The 27,126-nt window shown below is 37.5% G+C and overlaps 2 protein-coding genes across 4 annotated transcripts in view; both read left to right on the top strand.

Moving 5' to 3' along the window:
- Window positions 1-24,063, top strand: part of IPO11 (importin 11) — a 100,561-nt gene extending 76,498 nt beyond the window's left edge. For 2 of the 3 annotated variants that reach the window (XM_065662527.1, XM_065662526.1), the window contains 4 exons: window positions 2,605-2,658; window positions 13,268-13,363; window positions 16,786-16,870; window positions 21,040-24,063. In XM_065662527.1, the coding sequence (XP_065518599.1) occupies window positions 2,605-2,658; window positions 13,268-13,363; window positions 16,786-16,870; window positions 21,040-21,204 (400 nt within the window). In that variant the 3' untranslated portion in view covers window positions 21,205-24,063. The remainder of the gene's footprint in view (window positions 1-2,604; window positions 2,659-13,267; window positions 13,364-16,785; window positions 16,871-21,039) is intronic. The other variant, XM_065662528.1, reaches the window with a different exon arrangement.
- On the top strand, window positions 4,133-7,547 carry LRRC70 (leucine rich repeat containing 70). Its single transcript, XM_065662530.1, has 2 exons — window positions 4,133-4,253; window positions 4,731-7,547. Exons 1-2 carry the CDS (start codon window positions 4,247-4,249, stop codon window positions 6,665-6,667), a joined length of 1,944 nt encoding a protein of 647 aa, XP_065518602.1. The 5' UTR covers window positions 4,133-4,246; the 3' UTR covers window positions 6,668-7,547.
- Window positions 24,064-27,126: the final 3,063 nt, after the last annotated feature.

The raw sequence follows: 27,126 nt of genomic DNA, 5'->3' as shown, positions 1-27,126 counted from the left end.
TCCACAGTAGGTGTTACTGGATATAGGTACATTGAGATTAAACGTTGATGTGTATATTACCCGAGCAGGACGTTAGTAGCTGACTTACTTTGACTTGCAGTAATATCTGGAAAATGATGTGGGCAGAACATGGTAGTTTTGAAAACAAAACAAGAAAGTTGTATCATAGGTCACCTGTGGAAAATAAAAGCAGAAGGAAGAAAAGACCTGCAAGAGGAGGTGCTTGCTAAACACAGTGGGAGGGTAACAGGTATTTTCAGTCTTACAAACTCAAAAGAATAATTACACAGCTAAATTTTTTTTTTCTCTTTTGTGAGCTATCTTAATTTTATAGTGATCATATGAATAAATGTGCATGTGTGCATTCTATGACTCTATGAAGTGCTCTTCAAAATTGACTTTAATACACTTTAAAAATGGGTAATTTTAGAACCTGTTTTCAAATATATTGCTTGTTTTTCTGCTGCTATACATAAATTGGAGTTGGATGGCTACTTTATGCTAACTAATATTCATAACCTGAATTACATTGACTTTAATCTAACATGGATCAGTGAGAAAATAAGAGGTGGTTTGGAAAGGCTGTGCTGGATGCAGCGCTTGTATGTACATTCAATTACTTTGACCCGTCATTTTATGCACAGTTTGACAAATTGCTGTTGCTCAGGCTTCATGCTTGTATTGACAAGGAGTCATTGTTCAACTAGGTTTTAGTATGTTAAAAAGCAATGACATTAGTATTTATTAATGTTAGCATATTAAGGTAAATATCATTTCAGGATTCAAAAATAATTTTCCCTGTTTCAATGTGAAGCTGTATTCAGATGTAAGCCTCGTATTGCTATCACTGGAGAACAAAATTTGCAATAAATAGAATATACCTCTATTAGAGCTGCTTAATCTCATTTGAAGGAAAAGTTTGAGGTTTTCTGTTTGTTTTTCAACTAGTAATCATTTCTGTTATTTAAGTTCAAGCCAGTTTGAGAAAAGTTGATCCAAATTGTATGTGTATCCTAGTCTTTTTGTAGTTTTCCCCTAAATGGTGTAAGTTTTGTGGGTATTTTTTCTCTCCTTAACAGATAAACCTCTTAGATGCTTTAACAATGTATTCTATTAGTGAAGCAATGCCTGGAAACTGCAGTCTGGTTGGATCTGCAGGCCTCCAGATGCCATATTTACAAAATGTGAGACAGGACTTTTTCCAGATCCCTTAGTGCAAATTGAAAGGAGCCATTACCCATTCATCTGGAGCCATTATCTGGATTAAGACTTTCATTTTGCACTGATCTGAGAATCAGAAAGGTCAGCACTGCGCTCAGAACAGCAGTGGCAGCTAGGGTCTGAGCAAAATTCTCATAAGGTACCTTTAGTACAAGACCACAGAGACATTCGGCCACTTACTGGACACCAGCTTTCAATAATATGGCAACTGTTCTGCTGCTTGGTCTAAATTTTCATTCTACCTAATATCCCAGAAAGCTTCAGCAATTCCTTCAGTCTTGCTGAATATGTTAATTCTGGCATTTTGCAAAAAGGGAGCCTTAATAACATAACTCTTCTAAAAACTTTCTTTATATTGGGATGTGATTATTTTAGCCCTATAGGATTGTTTCATACAGCACATCTTGGAAGAAATAATTCTAAGTTATTTCTTACCCGCATAAGTACCAGCATATATAGGCTATAAGTGAAGCTTAGGTAGGAGATAATATCCTGTTTGAAGTAATTTTTCATTTTTTGTCAATCTCTGATTTTCCCCTCACCTCACTCTATTTTAATCTGGATAATAATTTTTAAATTATTATCTGCCCTGTATTCATGATAGTTCTCTCATCATCCTGAGAACTGTATTTTCCCTTTAAGTAAATGACATAGAATAGAATCATAGAACAGTTAGGGTTGGAAAGGACCAATGATGATTTAAATACCATGAAAAAAAGAAAATGTGAAAAATTAATCTAAACAAAAATCAGTTTTCCTATTGGTTCAATGCCTTTAAAAAAAAAAACAAACCAAATGCAGTTCAAATTCTGGGTTGTAGCAGATAAAGGTTATGTCTAAAGTGGCCCATAGACGAATTATATTGGTCTTGATGATTTACTTAGTTTACACTAGATGCTGTAAGAGGTATTGAATCTAATCGAATTGAAGGGCATTAGGCTTTTATTTTTGAAAAAAATACTCCCTTCCCTCACAACTCTAGATAATTTTTGTGAGCTCAAGTTGGAAAATCGAAGAAGCATTTCTCTTGATAGTGACTGTTTTATGGATTTCAAACATAAAAAGCTAGTTATATATGGTGTCATGTTTAAACCCCAGCCAGCAACTAAGCTCCTCAGAGAGACTTGCTCACTCCTCCCTGGTGGGATGGGGGAGAAAATCAGAAGGGTAAAAGTGAGAAAACTCCTGGGTCAAGATAAAGATAGCTTAGTAGTTAAGGCAAAAGCTATGTACACAAGCAAAACAAAACAAGGAATTCATTCACTGCTTCCCATGGGCAGGCAGGTGCTCAGCCATCCCCAGGAAAGCAGGGCTCCATCATGTGTGATGGTTACTTGCAAAGACAAACATCCGAACATCCCACCTTCCTTCTTTTCCCCACAGCTTTATATCCCGAGTGCGATGCCATATCGTGTGGAATATTCCTGAGCTCATGAGGTCAGTTGGTGTCGGCTGTCCTGGCTGTGTCCCTCCTGATTTCGTGTGTACCCCCAGCCCACTTGCTGGTGTGGTGTGGTGGGAAGCAGAACGTCCCTGAACTGAATGAAAACATCCCTGAATTATCCACAGTTTCCAGCGCAAATCCAAACCGCACCCCCATACCAGCTACTATTGAAGAAAATTAGCTATGTCAGCCAAAACCAGCACATATGGTCAGAAACATTTTTGAAAACTTCAGAAATGTTTCTTCTGGCAGAATGTGGAAGAAAGTATCTTCAAAGGCATGTCCTTGTTTATTCTGCTTCCTTTGTTCATGTGCTTCATGCATTTCAGCTTGGATTATTACAGCCAAAGATATTTGGGTGGTGTCTTGTCTCTTACGTGAACTTGTGCTTCCTGTGTGAGATCACTGTGGCCAAAGTGGCTTGACTCTTCTGTTGTTTTGTCTCTTTCTTGGCTGTGGCTGCTGATGGGCTTTGCCATCTTTGTTTCGTCAAGCAGTAGGTCTTGTTACAGTGTATGTTGTGGGTTTATAGTTACATTGCTGTTTGAAGGCTTAATCTCTAATTAGCACCTCATTTTGTTATTTCCTCTTTTCCCCTTTGATGTGACTGGACTTTACAGGTATTTCATCCCCATGGTGGATAAGGTAAAAGATACCATTTCCGGTACTTAAGTGAGGGGGGTATTTACAGCACAGTTGTTTGCACTGAGTATTTATCTGCACAGGGACACTGCAGAAAACAAAAGCTGTGGTCTGAAGGTGTGGCGGTCAGAATACCCACAGTCCTCTGTGGATAAATTGGTTTTTAAAAGTGCCAGGATCGGGTCTGAAATACAACACATACTGAGCAGTTTAGTACCACATCAGGCAGTTCTCATCTCTTAAATACTTCCTGGTCTTCCCTGGTGTGGCTGGCAGGATGTACCTTGCCAGAGTGCAGGAAGCACTGGGGCTCTGCCTTCCAGACCTTTGTGTTCTCCGTCTCCATGTTCTCACTCACTCGCTGGAGTGAGTGTTTGCATTCTGGAACAGTTTGACTCTGCAGGCAGAGAGAGAACAGTGTAAGCATTGCTATTCCTTTAGTAAAACGTTTCATCTTCTGGCTGAAAGGTAAAGAATTTGCAGATAATGCAGTAGTGCTGTTAAAAATAGGCATGGTATATTCTAAAAGTTACACCTGACTTCATCTAAAACTCTTTTGAGCCCTCCTAGTTAAAAACAGTAGTAAAAAAAAGAAAAAAAAAAAAAAACAAACCACAAACCAGCAACAGTTACAAACTAAGATAGTTCTTGGTTTTCTAGAAACAAATCATTGAGATTTCCTTTCCAACAATACTTCTGAAGCACAGATAAAATGGCTTCCTGTCCCAGGGTTTCCTGTATCCATGGCAACCTGACTTTAACCACTTCTTTCTTAGTTTCCTGAACGAACAGTTGCAGATCCTGGTCAAAATGTGAGAGAGCTCTAGTACGCAGCAGTACTGCGCTTACAAAGGTTTCACAGATGAGTATAGTCGGTAAGCTTGTACCTTAGTCCAATGAACTGCAAAACATCAAAATAACAGAAATAATGAACTTCAGATGTGTGGTAAGGAATCTTTATTTATTTATTTTGAATGTAGCTCATCTTACGAAAGTAAAATTCAAGTTATGAAAGAGCTGCCAGTGAAAGGAAGCTTTTTTCCAGTTGGCATTTCTACTTGAATGCTACTGAAACATTTCCTAGCCAGTCTTAAATGTAAAAAGTAGTTAATAAACAGTATTTTGAATTTACTAGAAGCTGGTTTTGTGGCAGCTTAGTTGTTTTTATGCTGCAACCATGAAATATTTTCTGGCTAGGCTGGCAGTACGTTTCTTTCAATGTTCATTTATGTTGAAATTTTTTTCATTGTAGTTCAGACTTACACTTGGTAAAATTTAATTTTAAATTGCATATTTGGCATCAATGGAGAATATATAAAATACCAATCTTGAAAGCCATGCTTATATTTTAACGACTGTATATGTAAAATCTTTAAAGTTTTCAATTAATAATATTTTATAAACTTCTTTTTATCTCTACTAGCCAAGTCAGAGATGAGTAAGAAGGCCAAAGACAGGGATATGTGTGGTCTGCAAAGTTCTCCACCCTGCCTGGGAGCATTCCTGTATATCCTTAATTGTTTTCTTTTGTTGCTGCTCCAGAAGGAGGCTCTTGGCTGTCCAGCTGCTTGCCAGCTCTGCACAGGGAGACAAGTTAGCTGTCGTAATTCAGGGCTTTTGAGCATCCCGCAGAACTTTCCAAAAACGACAGTTCTCATGTACCTCAGTGGGAATAATATATCGCATGTCACTCCAAATGAACTGAGAGGCCTTCAGAAGCTTGCTGCACTATACATGGATAACTCCAGTATTTTGTATGTACACCCAAAAGCTTTTGTGGAACTCCCCAAACTGTGCTACTTGCATCTAAATAACAATAATATTAAACGCCTCGATCCAGGAGTCTTTGAAGGTCTTTCCAGTCTTCACTGTTTATACCTTCAGAATAATCAAATAGCTTTTGTGCCCAGAGGATTATTTAGTGATCTCCTTTCTGTTAGATATTTAACACTTCAAAGAAATCGCCTCAGTGTCCTTGGAAGTGGGACTTTCTTGGGAATGAGAAGTCTCCAAACACTTAACCTAGCCAATAATAAGATTTCACGGATATCCGCTTCAGCATTTCATCATCTTGAAAACCTTTCATATTTGTTTCTTGAAGGTAACAATTTAACACTTGTGCCATCAAATGCAATTGGAAGGCTCAAAAATCTTGAAAGACTTTCTTTGTCCCACAATCCCATTGGATCAATACATGCTTTTGCATTTAAAGGACTTAACAAGCTTAGATATCTGTCTTTAAAGAACATCAAGCTAAAACGTATTGCTGTAAATGTTTTTTTTGGATTAAACAACCTTAGCCAGTTAATCTTAAGTTACAATGATTTAGAAAATATAAATTCTAGCACTTTTACTTTATTGGACAACTTAATGTATCTGCAGCTAGACAGAAATAGAATAACCAGTATTGCTGACGGTACCTTTGAAAAAATGGGACAGTCACTTAAAATACTCAGTTTAGCATTTAATAATATTACAGAGTTACAACCTCAAGTGCTCAAGCCCCTGGTATCTTTAACTCATCTACAAATAAACTACAATCCTTGGAACTGCAGCTGCAAAATGCTTGGATTACTTAACTGGCTAGCATCTTCTCCTATTTCTGTAAAAATTCATTGCCAGAATCCCCAGAGTATGCGTGGTAGACCTTTGCATTACGTTAAGTGGACTTGGTTTGCAAATTGTAGTAGCCCTACTGCCAGCCCAGAAGCAGCTTGGACTCTAGGATCTGCAGGTGCCCACCACAGTGCTACCACTTTGCTGGTGGCATGGCATAAGGGAAACAGGCACAACACATTTGAACAGTTTGTCAATGCGGAAACTAAATATGTTGCTTTCTGGGAAGGAAAGACAGCTGCCTCTGCTAACCTGTTGCCCTATGAAGAAAATGCTGCTGAAATTCCATCACAGGCAACCACAGTATTATCGACATTGCCAGTGCAAATACCAGCACAGATGATGCCTGTTAACAGAACAGTAGAAGATGGTGGCTCATTTCCAGCAGATGCTGCTCCTGTATCATTAAAAACATCCCTATTTTGTACACAACAGGTTGAAAAGCTGAATCAGGCTTTTGACATTTTACTAGCCTTTTTCATTCTAGCTTGTGCTGTGATACTGTTTTTAACCTGTAAAATTATTCAGTTTAGGCAGAAACTAAAGGTGCTAGAAAACTCTGGAGAAAAGAGAATAGAATATTATGGGGTTTATCAGCCTGGCAGATACAACATAACTGATCCAGTGCAGTCTCTAACTCGGAATTCAGTGGGGAATTCAGAACTAGACCAAATTAGGCTGCTCAAGCGAACACCATCTGAAAGTCAGGCACAGGTCATATTGTTTGAACACTCATCATTGTAATTTATCTCATTTGATCTGATGTTAACTTTCTTGTGATCTGAAATGTCAGGAAGTCAAGAACTCAATTTATAAAGTATAAATAGTTTCACTGATTAAAATCAACGGGTTGATAGAGTTGTAGAAAATGGTATCATTTGGGTTGTTCTGCATTCCTGAATGTTTAGAATTTTCTTTTTTATTAGATGTCATTTAAATCTGACTCACATAGGTAGATTATCGTCTGTCCCTGTTGTAGCAATCTTTCACCTGTAACTCAAGTATATGTGCAGTATAAAATGCACGTATAGTTATTTTTATTTTGTAGTACTTAACGGTATAAGTTTCTATAGAAATTCCATAGGTAACTGGGAGCTTGAAGCAAGTGAAACATCAGTTTTTAACAAGATTATGAAGCCAGGAATCTGGGGAAATGAGGAAAAAAGTTTATTTATTGTAATGCAGTTTCTACTCTACCTTAATCATCACAGTGGGAAAAAAGATAGTATATTTACATTAGCATGTTCAGAGTCTCGAGGAAAAGAAAAACTTAAAATTATACAAATCTTATTCTTATGTGTGACGTATTTTAAAATACAAAGTTGTGTATTTGGTCTGTATAATGAACATCTTAAAGTAAATTTTTTGTTAGTATATATCTGTATCATTTCATAATGCCTGAAACTGGAGTTAGTAGGGAAGCTAAGTTTCTGTTTGATTGAAAAATTGACCAAGTTTATTATGTCTAAGGTAGTAGAGCTGGTTAATTATTGTCAATCCAAAATATTTTGTAATCTATATAGTAATAGTTTGAGGGCTAGTTTTGGCTAGGTAAGAGGTATAAACTGAAGAAATATACTATACTGTAAATACATAATTCTAGATTAACTGCTGAAGATATTTACATATTTGTGGTGTATATTTGGAAGTGTCAGGTCAAAGTATGTTTCCTTAGTCAAGACCTAATTTTAGACTTCATCTTTAAAAGATGGATACTGTTTTCCTGTATAGTTTGTGTTTGTTTTAACTCCTAATTCCTTTTTCAAATATTGGTGTTCTGTTTGCATTATTGTCAGTTTATATCTGCTGCGTTATATCTTTATTTTCAACCTGAATTTCTGTGATTATTTTGTTGTTGTTGTTACTCCAGTAGTTCAAACTTTGTTCAGAAAGAAGTAATAAAAAATGTATTCGAGATAGTCCAATGCTGCAAAATTTTCAGCTAGGTGACTGGGACTTACTTTTGTAGATATTATTTGCCTTCTCCAGGCTTGCGCCTTAGGGTCTGCAACCATTTTGGTTTGTAAGCAATGCAATTTAGTTAGATCATTTTGCTCAAGGAAAAATGGAGAACAGTATTTTGATAGTCTGTCATCCACTGTGTCAATTTAAGTTGTGTAGAAGTATCTTGCTGTTCCATGATCCAGCCAGGAGACCAGGGCATTCTCAAGGTCAATTAGAACTGCCCTCAGGATTCTTTTTCCAGCATGCTTCCTGCTAGCAGGAATAACTTTTCGTGGCTGGGTCATTATCTGCTACCAGTACATGTATAGACCTTGACTGCGCTGTGTGGGTTTGGATGTGCAAGTGCGTCTGTCTTTCTTCTTAAATGTTTCTTGAATGTAATGAAATACAAATCTACTATATTGTAATACTATATTTTATTGTGTGATAGTTCAAATACTTTTATGGAACACTTAATTTAGCCACTTGGGCAAAAGCTGCAACGATTCTGTATTGCTTGAGTAGAAACTTAAAAAATAATCTTCTGCTGGTAGATCAGATGTTAAATGTATTGAGTAAATGTATTTAAGGAGGGAAAGCATTTACTCTAATTCATGATTAATTTGTTTTTAAGTTACTAATCCATTATGAAGACCTCATCTTCAACCCATTTTTTTTACTTTTTAACTTACCTACATAATTCCTCATGATTACTGTTAAATTTATTTTCATTTAATAACAGCTGCACAATCAGCAGTAGGTTCTGCAGTTTTGTGTACTATATTTCTAAATTTTCAATTTTATATGGTTGTCTTCAGAAATAATAGACTTAAAATTCAGTGGGAAGAAGTTAGCTCTTTCCACTGCTGAAAATGCTGCAGTGTCTTTTGTTAAGACAGGAATTTTTGGAATGGGCAAAGGTTGAGATTGAACAAACCTAGCTCTTGAAGAAATCTGATAGAAGACAGCTCTGTTTTAGGCTCTACTTTCATACTCTATGGTAGATCTGCTCTCTACAGAAGAGCACAAGAGGTTCCCTCTGAATGTGTGCTTTCCACTGGCAAGCTACTGCTGGCATTGTTTGCCACATATGAGTCTCACCACCTGTAGTGATCAAGCATGAAAGGAAAGCCATGCTGTCAGAGCTGCTAGTTCAAGCAAGGCTAGAGCAGTTGGAAGCCATCGTTTGGAGTGGAATCATCCTCTAATTATCCAGCTTGCCAGCAATTGGCATTAAACTAGATTGATTATGCAGTTGTGGAGAAAATGCCTTTCTTTTGTGGTTAGTAGCCTTTTATGTGCCTATATCTTATATAGCAAGCAGTGGAAAAACCTCCTTTCATGTACATGTGTGGTTCATATGTCTATTAAAATAATTAGAGAATACATTAGAGGCCAGTCGAGTTTGCCCTCATGAAGCAAAATAGCACTTTATGGTCATCAAGTTTATAGTCAGTCATAGGACTCCCCTGGAAATGTTGCCTTAGCAGCTACATTAGTGTTTATAGGAACTACTCTTTAGCACTGTGCAGCTCCTAAGAGGGGTGAGGGTGTGGGGTGTGTAATAATCATTTACATTGCTCTCAGTATGTGCAAAGTAATCTCCATTTGTCCCACTCCACCTCTTTCCTGGGCTAATGAGAATAAAGAATTAATTAATCTTTCTCAAAGCTACTGTAAATACTAAAGATATGAAATTAAGCTTTCCCTTGTTTTGGTGTTCACTGCTTCATTCTGGTTAATGTAGAAAAACAGAGATTCTTCTCTTAATCTGTAAAAGTTGTATGTTTTCACATGCAGAATTTTTCTTCCATTTCTGATAGGCCAAGTAAGGTGCTTAGCAGACAGGGGACCATTTGATTCAAGTTAAAAATTGTGATATGTGTTTTATTAAGCTGTTGATAAAGCTTTACTTACAGTAGCTATCTTGGTAATTGAGATCCAAATTCTGAGTTCTTACATAAAAGCTCAGAATAATAAAAATGTTTAATAGATAGTTGAGTGTATTGGAAATTATAGAATAAGGAAATAATGAACATTACTATTTTCAGAACAGATGTGGTCAGGTTTTTTTCTTTATCTGGCAAATTATGCAAGCTTTGAAAGAAAAGGTTTGAGATTACTCATATACAAGCTGACCTAAATGTTTGCCACATTTTGTTTTCATTATAGTCAAAGTGAATTTTATTTAAAGACAGCATAAAAGATTCTTTCTGAAATATAAAAAATGTAAATATGTGTTAATTTCATGTTTCTGGAGTGGTTTAAATTTCAACAAATTGATAGAAGTTAAAATAATTCTAGGCCAGTCTTTTGATAATTTTTGCTGCATACTGAATGAGGTTTTGTCCTAATAACTTGGGAAGCTGGGTAGTTATAAAACCAGTTTAACTTGGTGCAGTTGTTTCGTCATTTCTGATCTGGATTATATGCAATTCAAGGTGGGGAAACTGCTTAAGTGCTGCCTTCCTCCCATGTTAAGATTTTAGTATGGACAGTACTAACAGTTCTGCTTTGAAAGTTCATCTAAATACAATGTCCCTGTCTCTTCTGAATCTACTCATATGGCTTTCTAATGTATTTCTTGAAGCAAGCAGGCTAATTCTGGCACCTTTAAAAAGGCATTGTGCTGCTTTGCATCATGCTCTCCTCTGTGAAATTAAGGCCTGATGTGTTTTATATTGCTATTGAACTGTAATTGAGGTTTCATATTTCAAAGCACAATGAGCCTGTGCTGTCTTTATTTTTCACCACCCTGTGTCTTGTATTCTAAAAATAGTTTCATTGTTTAATCATTCCATACTTGGTAAACATTTCGGTAATGTTACTCGGTAACAGTGAGTCGTTAGTAGTCCTTTTTTCCAATTCAAAGGGAAAAAGAAGAGGGAGAAAAGGTATTGTCTTTACTGACAGCTGTAGGCAACATTTGCCCCATTTTGGAAGATCTACATTCTTTAGCTTTCCTCAGAAAAAGAAGGATTACCGTGGATTATCTATCTTTCAATGAAGAAAGAAGTGAAATAGTATTCCTTATTTCTACCATGAAGGAAAAATACTCTTTACAAGTAAAGAAATTGATGATTTCCCTATGTGCTTTGGAGCTCACTGTCAAGATTTTGGGTCTTCAGCCACTGTCCTCAGTTTCTCCTAGAGGTACCTCAGATCCTTGAAAACAAGTTACCGTGTGCTGCTCCTATCAATCTGCAAGCTTGGAAAAAAAACTACTTTGAAGAGCGCTATGCCTACAGTATTTATTTACATGTTGACTAATTAAAGTAACATCCCTGAATAGATTGACCATAATTAGCCCTGCAGCTGATGAAAAGGCTCTGCCTTCACAGAGTCAAAGCACCTTTCTCTTCCCTCCCAATTTAAAATTTCTGTGACAGTTACGGATTCTTCATGCAGAGTGGAAGAAAGAACTGTAACTACCAGATAATGGATAGCAACCTGTGTTACTAATAGTGCATGCATGCAAAAGAGCTTTCGTGGGAGGTGTGATAGGTAGGCACCTCTGACGTGAGTGAAGAAATCTGCTCTCTGAGAGCTCATTCTGCAGGCTGCTGAGCAGGCAGCACTCACTTTCTCAGTGGTGCAGCATGGTTGGTAGGCTGTTTGCTTGCTGTAAGTAGAACCCTACAGAGAATCAGTCTCACGACATGTAGTACTTCGCTGTTCTAAATGAGATGTGGAAGCTTTATTAGCAAGGGAGAAAGTCTCTTTCAAAATACATACATCACAACGATAATAAGAATAAGCCATACTGAATGAAAATGGTATCAATTTTCATTTAGTGGAATGTAGGAATTTCAAGTTTCATTATACAAAATACAGTTCAGATCCTGGCATTTGACAGTAGCTCAATAAAAAAGGGAACAAATATAATCCTTTGGAAACAAAATGAACAGGATTTGAATCATAATCTTACAAAAATAGATTTAAAATAAATATTTTATAAGCTTAGTATTCTGGCTTGATACACATTTTTCCAAAGCGTCCATTGCTATATAAAGTGTCTTGTCATATACGTAAAATTTTGTTTGACAAGAAGTTTTTCAGATGCAGTAACTAGTGGACAAGGAGCTACAATTTATCCATTTTTTTTTTTTTCAGTTTTCATCCCAAGTAAGAAAAGAAAATGGAGTATTAAGAAATAGGTCTGTCTGTGTTAAAAGTACAATGAAACTACAATACATGAACTTAGTATTCAGTACCTTTGAACAAATATGGAACAGGTCTGCTTTTGCGTACTAGACACCAGAAGCATTTCTGGGGAAATTAAAGCCTGAAAATCCAAACAGGGAGTAAGAAAATGTTCCAGTTGATGACAGTTGCAGAAGAGGGTTGTAGTTTGCCATCACTAGTTAGGCCATTTCTATTTCTTCCCTGTTTGTAGGTGGAACTTTTGCAGTCTTCCCAAGACGTTCATCTCTTCACTTGCAGTATGTCTTCACCCTTTTGTGGTTCACAGAATAGAAAGAGAAGTCATAGCTGCTTTCCATTAACTAGGAAGTGGCAGCACCTACTTTATCCATCATGGGATGTTTCTATGTTCTTACTTCACAGGCATATCAATTCTCAAGGCAGCAGCAAGTGTCTAAACATGTTTAGTGTAATTTTAGGCATTGTGGGCATATCCAGTGTGGCCTTCAGCTCATGCTGGTGAGAGGCACTTACCTGTTTCAAGTCCCAGGTGCTACCTACCAGTCCATTGCATCTCTCTTAAATAGCATAGTTAGCCTAGTGTTTCAAATGGCAGGGGATGCCTGTGTTGAAGCAAAGAAATCCTACACTGTTTTTCTCTCTAAAATCAGGGAAGTGGTGTTTGTGCAGAACTGGGTTCAGGTATTTGTCAGCCTCTGTGAGGAATCATTCAGCTGCCTAGGAGGGTGAAGAAATACCGGTAAGGCTGGGTGGAGAAAACAGTAGGGGAGTCTACCGTCTTTACAAGCTGCCCTTCACTCAAGGGTTTGTGTGTAGATTTTGCATTGAATAGTGATGTGAGAAAATGTGTAAATGTGTTAGGAATAGAAGCCAGTACTGTGTCTTCCCAGCTAGCAGGAGTATGTCCTACCCCACTTGGTTCTTGAGTCCTATACTAATGTATTTTTTCTTTTATTCCATTTGCAATTATTTCCAGGTTCTTAAAAGCAGAACATAAGGTTTTATTTTATTCAAAAATAATGTGGTTTGCATATTTCTGAAGTCTTTGTGCAATTAAAAAAAAATAAATTGAATCAGCTGCTTGATAGCGTGCTCAGCTAAGCAGTTAGCAATGAAAATGCTGCTTAGTAAATGTGCTTTACAGTTGCTGAGCAAATTTCCTGTTTAGCTCCTTTAGCTAAGTCATTTTCCTGCTCTCGTCCAGTGTTATCCAAGATAAATTTTGCTCTTTTGCAGTGTTATCCAAGATAAATTTTGCGGTATCATCAACATTTCAGTAGAAGGGCTGCATGATGTTATGACTGAAGATGCTGAAGCAGGAACATACAAAGAGTAAGTGAAAAATCTAATTAATTTTTGTGGGTTTAACAGTAGTAGCACTCTTTCATATGCAGCATTTTGACTGGAAAAATCTGTAGGCAGTTAAAACATGTTTGTAAGAGTTCTGTTTTCACAAGAGTGAGTGTTTTATTGAAAGAGGAAGTTTTTGGTCGTAACGAACAATAATTGTAATGAGGAAGGGAAAGGCTTAAAACGACAGTCAGTGGTGTCTTAAAATGTTCATATGCTAAGATTTGCCTTTTGATCACTTGACTATTAAATCTAAAATTACAGTCCAACAAGCTTGTATGTCAGTAGGGTGGTAGCTCGGATTTTCTTTCAGTGTGATACATGGAGTTTCACAAAGATCTTTTCCCAAATGCATCAGCCTCACTGAGTGGACCTAGCATACACTACTTCACAACCTGGAGAGCTTAAAAATCTATCCTACAAGGGCAGTTCACCCCTTCTGTTGCTTTGCTTAACACACCTGCTGCCACACTCAAGTCCAGAGCCAAGCGTTTGTGCCAGGAGGGCAGTGTCAGGGGTTCTGAGAGTGCTCTGCCTTCCAGCACTGTACTCATTCATCTCCTGCTGACCCTGGGTTACTGGTGGTATTCCATCAAAGCTGGAAGAGTAAAAAAAAAAACAAAACTGAGTAGTTATGATTTATCTGTTAATGCTGTGTTTTCTCTGCAGTCATTACATAGTTTTAGAATGATGGAGAATTGTAAGATATTAAAAGCAGTCACTCTGCAAGATGGCCCTACAGACACTATATTCTAGTAACAGTATTTACCAGATGCAAAGAATCAATCTTTTTCTAACTTTCAGATGATTACCTGGTGATGGAACAGACTGTATCTGAGCTAATTAATTAATTGCATAAGGACATGTTTGCTGGCACTGAAGCCAGCTGGCACAGAACAGCCTGCATGCAATCTATTAAGTTTTCCTCCTCTTAAAACACGTGGTATGCATGCAAGTGCGCAAGGGGAATGGTCCCCATAAAGCTGAGCCTGAGCTATGCCCAAGGATTGCTTGAAAAAGTACTTCCACCTCCACTACTCCCAACCCTGGTCTCAACTCTCAGTATAGAAGATGTAATTCTAAAGTCTGGGGATGTGCTTTGGCACTGTGTTCTATTTACTATCGGAAACAAGGTTACATAATCGCTTCTATTTCTAAACGTGTTGCTTTGCCAGCACATGTTGAAAAGTGTTCGCACGGGGAAATAAATAAAACTTTGTCCTAGTTCATTTCATATGTTAAGCTTGAAGGCTTGTAGAATTCCTCACTGCACTTTTCTGAACTTTGGACATTGTTTTTGCTTTATAAAATATAGGCACACTGAACCAAGGACATATTTCTGTTGACAGATAATGAATGGGCTGTTTGAAAGATTCTGACATTTGGGTTATCTATTTTGACACCATCTGAAAGTAAAGTGAAAGCACTCATCTGGAGCTGTGTGTGCAATGCAGGCTCTCCAGGTTGAAGAAGAATGATTTGAACCCAAACTGGTTCAGAAAAAAACCTGTGTACTCTACTGATTGTGTAATACCTAATTACTGTAGTGCAGAGACTAAATCAACATTCATATTTAGCATAGAAATCTCAAGATTAATTAATATAGAACTGCAACCAGTAAAAGATGAATGAGGGTAAGTATGTACGGGGAAAATAAATTAAATTACAGTTTTGGCTGACCAGGAACATCTTTAAATTGGAAATTTAAAGAAACTGTTGTAGTTAGAGCAATGGGATTTTGGAAGAGTATTTCTGAATATATATTTTGCATTCTAGTGATAACTACAAGAAAGCTTTACAGACCTCAGGTTTTCTGTAAAGGAGAGCATTCCATTGCTCTAGTCTTGCCTCACCGATGTTCATGCTTTTTTTCCAATTTTATAATCTTTTTTTCTTTTTCTTCCTTTTTTTTTTTTTCCTTCCATACCTGTATGGTTTTTTTTTTCAATTAATGTTTCTGGTACCTAAAATATAAAGGTCTGAAAAAGTTAATTCAATCTTGAAAGTTTTGTCAATTGACATTTTTATCTCCTTGTCAATAAGCTGAGTTGCAAGAAATCATGCTGCTTATGAGAGAAGGAGATGTGAGATTTGCTGTATTATTTTGAAATAATCCCTCTGTTGAAAGTGTCTTCTGTGTTAGCATTGATTGACCATTCTGCCGTGGTGTTTTAGCTGTAAACACAAGTTAATAGAAAATATGTAAACAGAGTAAGTCTGAACACTTTCACGTAAAATCACAACTTTTTTTCATTTAGGTAATTTTATAACAAGTTATTAAACTGGACTGCAGGAACATTTCACCTGCTATTGGAATGCAGCAGTTAAAATTGCACAGTAGTACAGGGCTGAAAATAAGCAATAAAGTGCATCTGTCTAGGTGCTTTATTATATGTGGATTGTGTCCTTCCTGCTATAAAACATACCTACTACACATTGGTAGGTTGTTGTTGCCTGAGTGATTTTTTTCAAACAATTTGGTTTTTAAAGCAAATTTTCTAGGAAAAGTTTGGTAAAGTGGTGGAATGTTTATGTATTCTTTCAATGTAAAGAATGTAAAGTGAATTGAAAGCTTATTTACCATAGGATAGCTTTCACCAATGTCTTTTTAAAGTGCATTCAAGTTGTTTCAAGAGACAGAAAGACCTCTGACTATTTTTTTTTTTCATATTTTCTGGTTTTATTTGTTACAAAGAAAATAGTTTGTATATAACTATTACTTGTGTGTGTTGATACCTACCAGTTGAGGGTAGAAAAACCCAAGAAGTTCAAAGTTTTGCTTTATTTGCCTAGAAAAAACTATAAATAAATGAATACAGAAAATAACTCATTTTTGTCCACTCAAAAGATTATTGTTCAATGTCTTGCACATGTTGTAGTGTCTAGATCCAATAGCAGTGACTATCTTTTGTTTTCTGGTCCTTTTTTTAAAGAACTCAAAGGAAAATATGAATGCAGTGAGAAATCTTTGCTAGTTTGCATATGTGTCACTTTGATTTTCATGTTGATAGGATGTCACTTTGATTTTCATGTTGATAGGGTATAGAGTACTTGTCTAGCACTTCCATGGAAAACTTGGGAAGCTGTGGTTAGGAGCAGTGGGGTTTTCTGTATATTTTTTTTTTTTTAACATACATAGCCTGTTTTTTTTCTGTACAGAAATGCATTTTCAAGCCATATCTTGAGCTAAAGTATGGTGATAACTGAGGTTGTTACATGGGTGTAGGTAACCTAAGTCATGGATTCAGACTTCTTTAGATGTACTGTTCTCAGCAAAAAAGTACTTGCTAACAGATTGCCTGACTTTTATCAAACTCCCTTGTATCTGTCCTGTGTTTTTAATATGCTTTAAAATAATTTTTAATGATGATGTATGTTAAAACTATTTTTGTTCCCATTCTTAGCTGCATGTTGATGGCTCATTTTGAACAGCCCAAAGTTACAGATGATGAGGAACCTCCCACAGAACAAGACAAAAGGAAAAAGCTGGTAAGTTTTAGATATTTTATTAAATCATACAATTGATTATGTGATTCACTTGGCAGACCAGGTTCTTTGCCTTTGGATTTGGTTCATCTGTTGTTCTTGGAAAATTAATCTCTTGAATCAAAAAGGAATATTGTCTCATGATATATTTTGCAGCCACAACAGTTATGCTTCTGCCTTCCTTTTGAGTCTTCGAAAATATTGCCAAAATAAACATCATTTGCTTATAAAATATGGACACTATAGTGACACTATGAACAGGTTTTTTTAAAAAACATAGAGAGCTAACACTCTAAGATGAAACTGTCATGGCAGGCCAAATTTTCTCACATTTAAAACCATCTTTTATTACATTGGTTTGTGTTTTACGTGGACAGCTATTGATCCATATGCTTGCATAGAACCATTTTCTAATGTAAAGAACACCTAATAAGGACCATTGATTTAGGTGAAGATTTATGGATAGGTACCATGCAGTTGTGCTATTTTCATCCACCCTAATTTGAGAATGATTCATAATTCAGGTTATTTTTGTAAGAGTTCAGGGAAAATGGTTCCTCACACAGAAAACTGCAGTGTGCAAATGCTGTGGAATAAAACGGAGTCTGAACTGCTTGGCACTAAGTAGTTGCAGAACGTGGGATCAGGTGATTGATTAGATGTGTGTAGCCTTGTCATGCATTTCATTTAACTGACCTACATGTATCCAAAAGAGTACTTGTGGACAGATTTCTGCTTCTACAAGAAGAAATAAAGTAGGAATGTAAAGAGTTTGGGTGGCTTTTGATAATATATCATAGAATCCTAGAATGATTTGGGTTGGGGGGAACTCATCTAATTCCACCCTCCTGCCACAAGCAGGGGGACACCTCCCACTAGTCCAGGTATTTGAATATTTGAAGTGAGAAGAGCAAAATCAAGAATGACCTAAAGAGAATCTGTGATTTGCCGTAAAGTTTTTAGTATCCTGTCCCACTTCATTCCTGCAAGAGGTTTCTACCCAATTACGTGTTCTGCTACTGAACCAGTAGCTTGTATCATGGCTTAGAGATTAAACCTCATACAACAACACTGAAAAAATAAATGGGATTCCCTTTTTCCAAGTAATAATGCTTTGCAACTTTTAAGGCCAGTGATGTGGTCCATGTTAAGTATCGCTTCCTGATGTTTGCACAGGGCCTAGGTATTTTTCTTTGATCTATCTCTTTATCCTGTCATTGGTACCTTTCTTTATTATAAATGCAGAGCTTATAATTACTAGAGACAATTTTATCCAGACCAGTGCTTTGTGATTTTATGTAGTTGATGTTCCCAGTACTGCTATATTTTAGTCTCATTGCACACATACTGAGGAAAATGTAAACAGGAGGAGAGTGATTCATGACCTTGCATTGCACAGTGTATAGAACTCAGCTGACCTTTAATGTACCCTTTATGTATGTTTTAAGAGCTCCAGTATCATTGTTCAGAAAGGGAGTTAAGGTTTTTTTTAATTCTTTTTGTTTGAAACTTTGGAAAAGAAAAATGAAGTATCTTCTAATAAAAATCTGATCTTAATCTTGAATTATACATGCTACTACACATTTTAGATGATGCTTGCATGTAAATGTAAAAGCCTTGGGAGTTTTTTTATTTTACCTTATTATGGGAAGAAAGTAGATGAATTGTCATCCTGTGTCTTCCGGAAAGTAAATAAATGAGTTAGAGCATAATAAGCCAAATGATCAAGTTTTATGTGATAATGTGGTTTACTAAAAGTAATACTGCACTACTTACAGTTTCTCCTTACACATTTAGTCTGCAATTTAGCTACAGATCTAATGCAAGTCCCACTAAAAACTGTTAAAAACCTTTGCTATTCAGAGTCATCTGTATTGTCTGGCTGCATTTTACAGTCACTGTTTAAAGGTAAGATTCCCTCCTTGAATCATTTTTCTGGCCTTACCCAGAGCATCACAGTCACAAGATACTAACCGTCGTGGTAAATACACATCATTTTGTGTCCAGGATTCTCTCTCCCTCTTCAGTATCAAAATATCCATTCTTAGACTGAAGAGAGTCTTCCAACTTCTGGAAATACTTTCAAAAAATTAATTCAAATATAACCATATACGCTGTTTTGAGTTTTATTAGTCATTTACCTGTTCGTGAATTCTAGTGCCATTCCATTGGCTTGTTATCTCTTGTAGTGATTAGATCACTGTTTTAGTACAGAATAACTTAAAATTATTTGTCGAAAACTGTGATTTTGACTGTAGTGTTGTATAAAGGTTTTGAGGAAAGAGTTCCACCTATCAAATACTAGTTCAAACAACTGATAGTTCTGCAGAATGCCACTGATGCTGGCCAAGCGATGTTTAGAAGAATGGGAAATGATTGTTCTGTAAAACCTCTGTACTGCTTTTCTGATACAAACTGCTGTTTACAACCAGTGAGGTGGAAGATAAGTTTCTCCAGTGCAGCCCCAAGGTAGGCACCAGTATCCAGTCTGAAGATCAATTTGTAAAGTAACTAGATTCAAAAGCTACTCAAATCAGGTTTTCACTGAGCAGCATAAAGCACATTTCAGTAATGTGTATTTCCTTGCCAAACTTCTGTTTCCTGTCTGTAGCTGTTTTGACTAAGAAACTGTTGGAATTTTCTAGGTTTTACTTCTTTATTTATTTTTTAACTAGTATATAGGTGTGTGTTGCTCTTATGGGAATCAGGAGCATTAAAGCTAAAAAAAGAAAATAAAAGAAAAAGTCTGTGCACACACCTAGGAACTCAGCATGCAAACTTACATTCAAAAATATGGCCCCTTACTCAGTGTTTACAGACTAAGTAACTAGTGTTAATATTGTTGTTGTGTTCTGTACTGCACTGATGTTGGGTGCTCAGCTCTTAGCAAGCTGGAGACTGTTTTCAAGAGGATGATTTTTACCTCCAAAAGCAAATAGAATAATCTGAAAACTTCTCAAGGGTCTTATCTTAAACCAGATGCTATTTGAATTTTTCATAATGAAAATACAGTCAGTAAAGAACAGTACTTACTGTTCTTCCAGACTTACTATTTTGCTGGCATATTCATCTAACGCTGCAACTGATCATCTGATATTGTTGAAGTAATTATATCAAGCTATTTTGTGAGTTTTGTTTGTTCTGAATACAAATTCCAAAAATACAGAGCGAAAGAAAGGCAAATTTAATATTGTTGCAAGAAACTCCTTTAATTTACACAAAATATTTTTGACATGACTATCTGAATGAAATCAACTTAGTGTTTTAACTCCTTAATTAAGTGTGAAGGCTCTGGATTCCATTTTGGCTTACAGACACCAGACACTAGATGATAATTCTAGCAGCAAGCATTAGTCATGCACATGCTTGTTGCAGTAAACTAAGCAGGTTTTTTTGTACTGGGTTTGCATGCCAAGATCTTGATAGCAGAGGAGCTACCGGGGTGGCTTCTGTTGTGAAGCTGCCAGAAGCTTCCCCCATGTCCAGTAGAGGCAGTGTCAGCTGGCTCCAAGGTGGACCCACTGCTGGATAAACTCTGAAATATGAAATTACTGATTAGATTGATTTGTGTTGGTAAAGTAGAATGAGAAATTACCTGAAGTTGATATTTTACAGCAAGTTGTTCTGACTTCACAATCTAATTCCATCCATCTCTGCCGGAATGAAAATTACATAATCCAGCTGGACTGATGAGGTTGTATAGGTGCTACAACTGAAGTGTGTCTGTACTTTATGAATATGGACTGTTTAACTTGTTTGTCATATAATTTCAAACTAGTTCAATTTTTTGTTTTGTTTCCTTACTAATAAAATATAACTGACCATAGTTCATGCCATCTCTACAAAGTACTTATGGTAACATCTCATGCGGTTTTTAGGAGTTATAGGAAACTCAATTGGCAGTAATTAACAAAGCTGCTTTTGAAATTGTTTCATCTCATAGAAGGGTGAACTCTTGCAGCAGACTGGATCCATGATTTGAGGCTTTTGAAATAGTTTTAGATGGATACCTGCTTTTAATAATAATTAATTTGATCTTTGCTTTACAGGAGTTCTTCCTCTTATGTCTCACTTAAGTACAAAGAAAAGAAGTGCCTGTCTTGAGACGAGTAAGTCTCAAGAGTGTCTTCTAGTGCATTCTTAAATATTTTTCTCTTATGTGTTTTCCACAGCTTGCATTGAAGGACCCTGTTCACACTGTGTCATTGCAGCAGTTCATCTATGAGAAGCTGAAGGCACAGCAGGAATTACTGGGAGAACAAGGTTTTCAGGCACTTATGGAAACCGTGGATACAGAAATAGTTGCACAGCTACAGGAATTTTTACAAGGCTTCTAAATAAGCAGAAACAAGATTTTGTATGCGCAATTTTCCTTTCAGAAATTTGAAAGAACTCTAGCCTTTCATCGTGCATGGAAGAGCCTACTGAAAGCTGAAAATAATTTGTGTTAAAAAATGAATACATTTCTGTTGTTGCTATTCAGCTAACTTTGATAATGCTTTGTTATTTTTTAATAATGGACTTATGGTTATATCATCAAAGCAACACTTCCATGATACCTACATGGTATATACTGTCCTAATAGTACCTTTTTTGGTACCGTTACTGGATTTTGGTTCACGAAGCTATGTCATAAAGTCAGAGGTCTGAAAGAACTTAGTAATATATATTAATGAGAGGTGTCTATTAATCCAGCAATATAATTCAATATTAGGAGCTGCTTGTCTTGATACTGTATACCTATAACTGTCTTCCTACTGTAATTTCTTGGCTGTACATTGAACCACCATACAAGCAGAAAGAATGGGGAAAAGGTAGTTAAGACTGTGAGTAGAAACTTTACTTCTTAGCAGAATGTTAATTCCTGTTTGAGTTGTATCAGAGAAAAAGAAGCTTTGATTGTAATGCTTTAATTGTATTTGAAGAAGTGTTAGAGAATATCAATGTATGTCTCTGTCTGAAGATGTGTTTTCATTTTATCACCAGTTTCTTGATTTCTGTTATGAAAAACTTGTTGTTCTCTTGAGTTCTGTCTCACTTCTAGCTGTCATAACACAGAGAAACTTAACGGAGGTAGATGAGTAATTAATTCCAATTAGTACTTGGCTATACCTGGGGTACTTAAAATTGCAGTTCTCTGGTATCTCAATTCTTTGCTTTTTTTTTCCATCAATGGCATATCATGTGGATACTTGTTACTGAAAAGTTCGAGCCCAGGTGGTCACAACTGAAGTAATTGTTTGCAAACGTGAGGCTCACTTTGAGTTTTAATTATTACCTGGGCAGCTGCAGGAATGACAGGGTAAAGATACTACTTTCTATATTCCTTTGTCTTTTGCTGTTGTGAATAAGAGGGGTGAGAGAATGCTCTCTTCCTTTTTGGGATTTTTATTTTAAATTCTGATCTTCCATCTTTAAAATTGAAGTGAATTTTTTTTGCTTCACTAAGGGATTTCCCCCCTCTGCTCCCAAGGGGATCAGCTATTTAAAGACACTTGCATACTTTTGATTACCTTACCAGCTGCTTTTAAAAAGCAGAGCCTTTTTCTTCACTGAGCATATGGGGAGTAATTTTGTTTGAAACTTTCCCTCTGCTTTTAGAGGAAGCCAGACTGTTGCATCCTTCTTTGACTTCAGTGGCAGAGGCTGCTGGGGCTCTTACACCTCTGAATGCAAAATCTTCCCTGTACACAGCTGCCAGCATCTGTCTGGAGAAGTTGTTTCATAGCTGTAATTTCCTGCTTGTTACCTTGGTGTAAGGAGCTTTGTTAGAAGAGTTGTTACAACTGTTTGTATGTTATCTGAGTGTCATTTCCTCAATCCATCCACCAACGTAAATTCTCACAAGTAAGAGTTTTGGGTGGTTGTATTTGATACTTGCAAGGAAAGGGACTATGCATGTCCTTTCAGTTGTGAACTACAGTATTTGGCAGCATGTGACTGAAATTGCTTTTGTTGAATAGTTAATCCACAGAGACCCTCAGCTTTTTTCTCCATGTAAAAGTGGCACAGATCTGATGGGCCTCACTAGCTTTGACCCTGCACAGCACAACTGCATGGCATACATAAAAACCTCAGCAGTACTGCTCTGTCACCATTCGGTAAAATCACTTTTGCAGTGCCAAATGGCACTCCAAGGCATTTCAGAGAGGGGTGGTCCTACCTGCTGTAGTCCAGCCCTGGCCAAAAGGAAGTGCTCTGGATTTCTGCTGCATGGCTGAGACTGGGCTCCCTGCGCAGTGTCTGCTGCATCATTCTCAGAGATACTCAAGCCCCCATTACCTCATGTGGTGGAGTGTTGACTGCAACTTATTTTGGTGCATGTTAACTAACGCTGGCATGGGTTTTGTCAGGAGTGATGGACATGCTTTTGGCTAGTAAGGGCACAGTACATTGTGGTTAACTTTCTGAGTAATGTCTCTGAATAAGCGAGTGTATTCATTTTCCTATGCATTAGGGAACAAGTTATATTTGTCACTAGGTGTTTAGCTTTTAATCTTGGAAGATGAAAACAGTTGTCAATAGAACTGCTTATATGACAACCACTGTCAGCATTCTGCAAAACACGTCTCTGCAGTGTAGTACTGAGAAAGTGAAGAAATTTCAGCTTAATCCAGCAGAAAAACCTATATTTAATATCCTTATATTTTCAATTCTTATACATAGGATTAATATTCCACTGGAAGGTTATGGATCAGGACTGCAGTAAGCATTATCCGTTGTTGTTGAAATTTCTCACTTAAGAGTCTTGGAGAAGAAGGGAAACCCAGCCCAACAAATTGCCTGGCACTGAAGCAGTAAAGTGTAGTTTCTGAAATTCCTGTGAGGAAGAATCTTTGGTCCTGTTGCTGTTTGAGTTTTGTTTTTCAAGTGAAAAGAAAAAATAAATTGAGATTTTTTAATTTTTTTTTTTCTGCAGCATAGTTGAACTCCATAGTTGAACAATTTATATCAGTTTACCTTTCAGAAGGGGCAGAGTGGAAAGCAAACTTTGATAAGAGTTAAATGTCTTTGAAGGTATGTGCTGAAAGAAATTGAGAGGACTAATTCTGTTACTTCCATCTTCAAAAAATTAATTTTGTTGTATCAATAAAATGACCATTTTTAGACCTTTGGCCTACCTGAAGTGTTAACATATTTAATCTCATGGCAGCTGTTGAAATTTTTTTTTCTGCTAATAAAGGTAATTTTGTCCACACTGTGTTCTAATTCTACTAGATAGTCTGGTTGTTTGTCTCATGCAAAACGATTACTGGGATAATTTTAGATAACCTGAAGTATGATACGTCATCACAGAATGGGCTGGGTTGGACGGTATCGCATAGGTCATCTGGTTCCAGCCCCCCTTACCATGGGCAGGAACAGCTTCCACTAAACCAGGTTACTCAAAGCCCAGTCCAGCCTGGGCTTGAACACTGCTAGGGGTGGGACAGCCACTGCTGCTTTGGGAAGCCTGTGCCAGGGCCTCAGCACCCTCACCGGGGAGATTTATTTTGCTAGTATTTAGTTTAAATCTCTTGTCAGATTAAAACCATTCCCCCTTGTCCTGTCCCTTCATGCCCTTGTAAAAAGTCCCTCTCCAGGTTTCTTGTCAGCCACTTTAGGCACTGGAAGCTGCTCTAGGGTCTCCCCTGAGCCTTCTCTTCTCCAGTCTGAACAAGCCCAGCTCTCTCAGCCTGTCTTCATAGCAGAGGTGCTCCAGCCCTCTGAGCATCTTTGTGGCCTCCTCTGGACTCTCAAGCAGGTCCACATCCCTCTTGTGCAGGGTGCCCCAGAGCTGGATGCAGGACTGCAGGTAGGGTTTCACCAGAGTAGAGGAGTGGGAGAGAATCCCCTTCCTCAGCCTGCTGGTTAACCTTAAGTATGATAAGGTTAGATAACCCTGAAGTACGATTGATAACCTTAACTATGATAAAAGCTATAGATTTAGAAAGTAAAACAAAAAAAAAAAACCCTATATAGGTACATGTATATATAATGTGCATGTAGACAGATGCGTATCATATACACGGGGGGCTGGGAGGTGACAGGCATTCATGTTCCCCCATGACCACCCTGTTCTAGTGGGGCCAGGCCTGCCAGAGCCACGGCCGCAGAGGTGCTCTCTCTGCCTCCCTCGTGACAGGCACCCTGCTGCTGTGGTGAGGCAGACTGACACTCCTGCCATGCTTTAAGTGGGCAGATGAAGTTGTATTGTGCTGCCATAGCATCCCCTGCCTCGCCGGGGGGATGTTGTGGCCTCCTACCTTCACTGCAGTGAAACGATAAGAGGTTTTTTTGCACCATTTGCAAAGAAGTCCAAGGGCCGGGCCATTTCCCAACTACCTCCGGCGCTGTGGTAGCCCACATGACTGCATGGTGCAGTGGTTGCTGCAGACGCTGCAAGGCTCCACGACATCCTGTTAGCCCCTGTGGGCAACGCTGACGGAGAGAACTCTGCTTCATGCCACGTAAGAGTGCTCACAGGACCACTGAGATCAGACAGAGGCATTCTGCTTGAGAAGGGGTTCAGCAATTCAAGGGAAGCCTGAGAGGATTTGCAGGAGGGAAACCCAGCTCCTGCAGTGCTCTAGCACCTCACTGAGGAAGAGGTGTTGCAGCTGATCTGCAAGCTGCAAATACTGCCCTGAAGGAAGAGATGTTAAAGCACTGAAGTTTCATCCTTCCTCTTGTGAAGTTTTTGGTTTTCCAAGGTTTGAACCACAGTTTTTGGTCTAAAATGGACTGCTCTGTAGTGTGCACTCATCAGCAAGGCTGCTCACAAAGATCCTTTTTGTTTTCTTGTTGGTCCCAACAGGCATTCAGACATCTTCTCCCCACGTACAGGAGTGATGGCCAAAGTCCTAAGCAGAGTCACAGCTCATAACTGCAAATTGTAACAGATGGGCTCATTTCCCTGATGTTTCAGCAACAACAAAATCAATTCTAAGATCATATTAGCACAGACATGCTCTCAGATTTACAGTCAACATCTTTCAATAATGTTTCGTAGGCTTGACTCCTCTTTTTTCATTTAGTTCCAAACTCTCGAGATGTTCCTGAACTGCAGTTCGTAGTGTTCTTTGAACTGCTGAGCACACCACATCTTCACTTAGCAAAAGCACCACCTTTGTAATTAAGGTACACCTTTTTTAGGCTTTTCAAGGTAATTTTACTTGCCTTGCTTCAATGCCGCTGCTTCAAAAAATAAATTATTACTAATTTTAAAGTGTTCACAACTTCCATCTTGCTGCTAGCTATCATTAATAATGATGACTAATCATCAGATAATCAGATTTGACTAGTTCTGCATAAACTTTTCATGAGGTACAATAGCTTGTGCAGATTTTGCTGACTCTGGGGAAAATGAAATCAAATTAACTGGTGCCACCCCCCTTTAAAAATTTGCTCATAAGGATTCATAAAGGGATTCATAAGGAGTGCTTTAAAATGTTACATCCTCTATTCTCCACACCAAATGGCTGTGCACCATTTTGTTAGGCTGAGTGTGTACTACTGCACTGAATAGTATATAGTACACGTGCTTAAAAATATTGATCATGAAGGAATTTGTCTTAAAGTTTGAAAGAAATCGGTGATCAGTTCCCAAGAATGGTCTAAAATTAAGTGAAAATAGCAAAAGTGAATAGCTGCAAGCAAGCAAATTCCACTCGTAATGCATAAATGTTACTGAAACATGGTCCTTGAATATTGGTTATACAGAATAAAATCACACCCCACACTGAGGTACATGTCATTTCGGAAGTCAGCAGTGGCTGTCAGCAGGTGGCAAAGAATGCCTGCTGGCCTGGAACTGTGCATGTAATTGACTTTTTCATTCTCTTTCTGAAGAAGGGAAAAATGGGCTGGTGAAAGTGTTTTACTTGACCCAAGGTTTAATGTTATATTATTATTTCTCCAGGTTTCTTGACCTGCTTTTAATGAAAAACAAATTGGAAGTCAAGCTGTCACCTTTAAACATGTCAAAAGCATACAATGTTTACAATAAATAATTTTAGGTAAAACGGTTTGCTGAACTTGCATATTGCTTCAGGTGGTAAGAAACTAGTTTTCAGCTTCTGCATTTTATTAGTGTCTGAAAAGCTTATGCCTTTCTGTTGTGGAATGCAGTGCTAATAAAGGGACACATTGGTGTTAAAAACAACAGCAGAAAATTAGTCATGTTGACTGTGATTGCAGGTTGTCATCACTTCCCACAGCGATTTTAACTGCTTCCTAGCAAGAAAGATTATTAAAGCAGCACTTAAAAATAGATAGAA

Source organism: Lathamus discolor, chromosome Z, assembly GCF_037157495.1.
Source record: "Lathamus discolor isolate bLatDis1 chromosome Z, bLatDis1.hap1, whole genome shotgun sequence".
Lineage (NCBI taxonomy): Eukaryota > Metazoa > Chordata > Aves > Psittaciformes > Psittacidae > Lathamus > Lathamus discolor.
The sequence above is the reverse complement of the archived record's forward strand: the minus strand, read 5'-3'. Positions and strand labels throughout refer to the sequence as shown.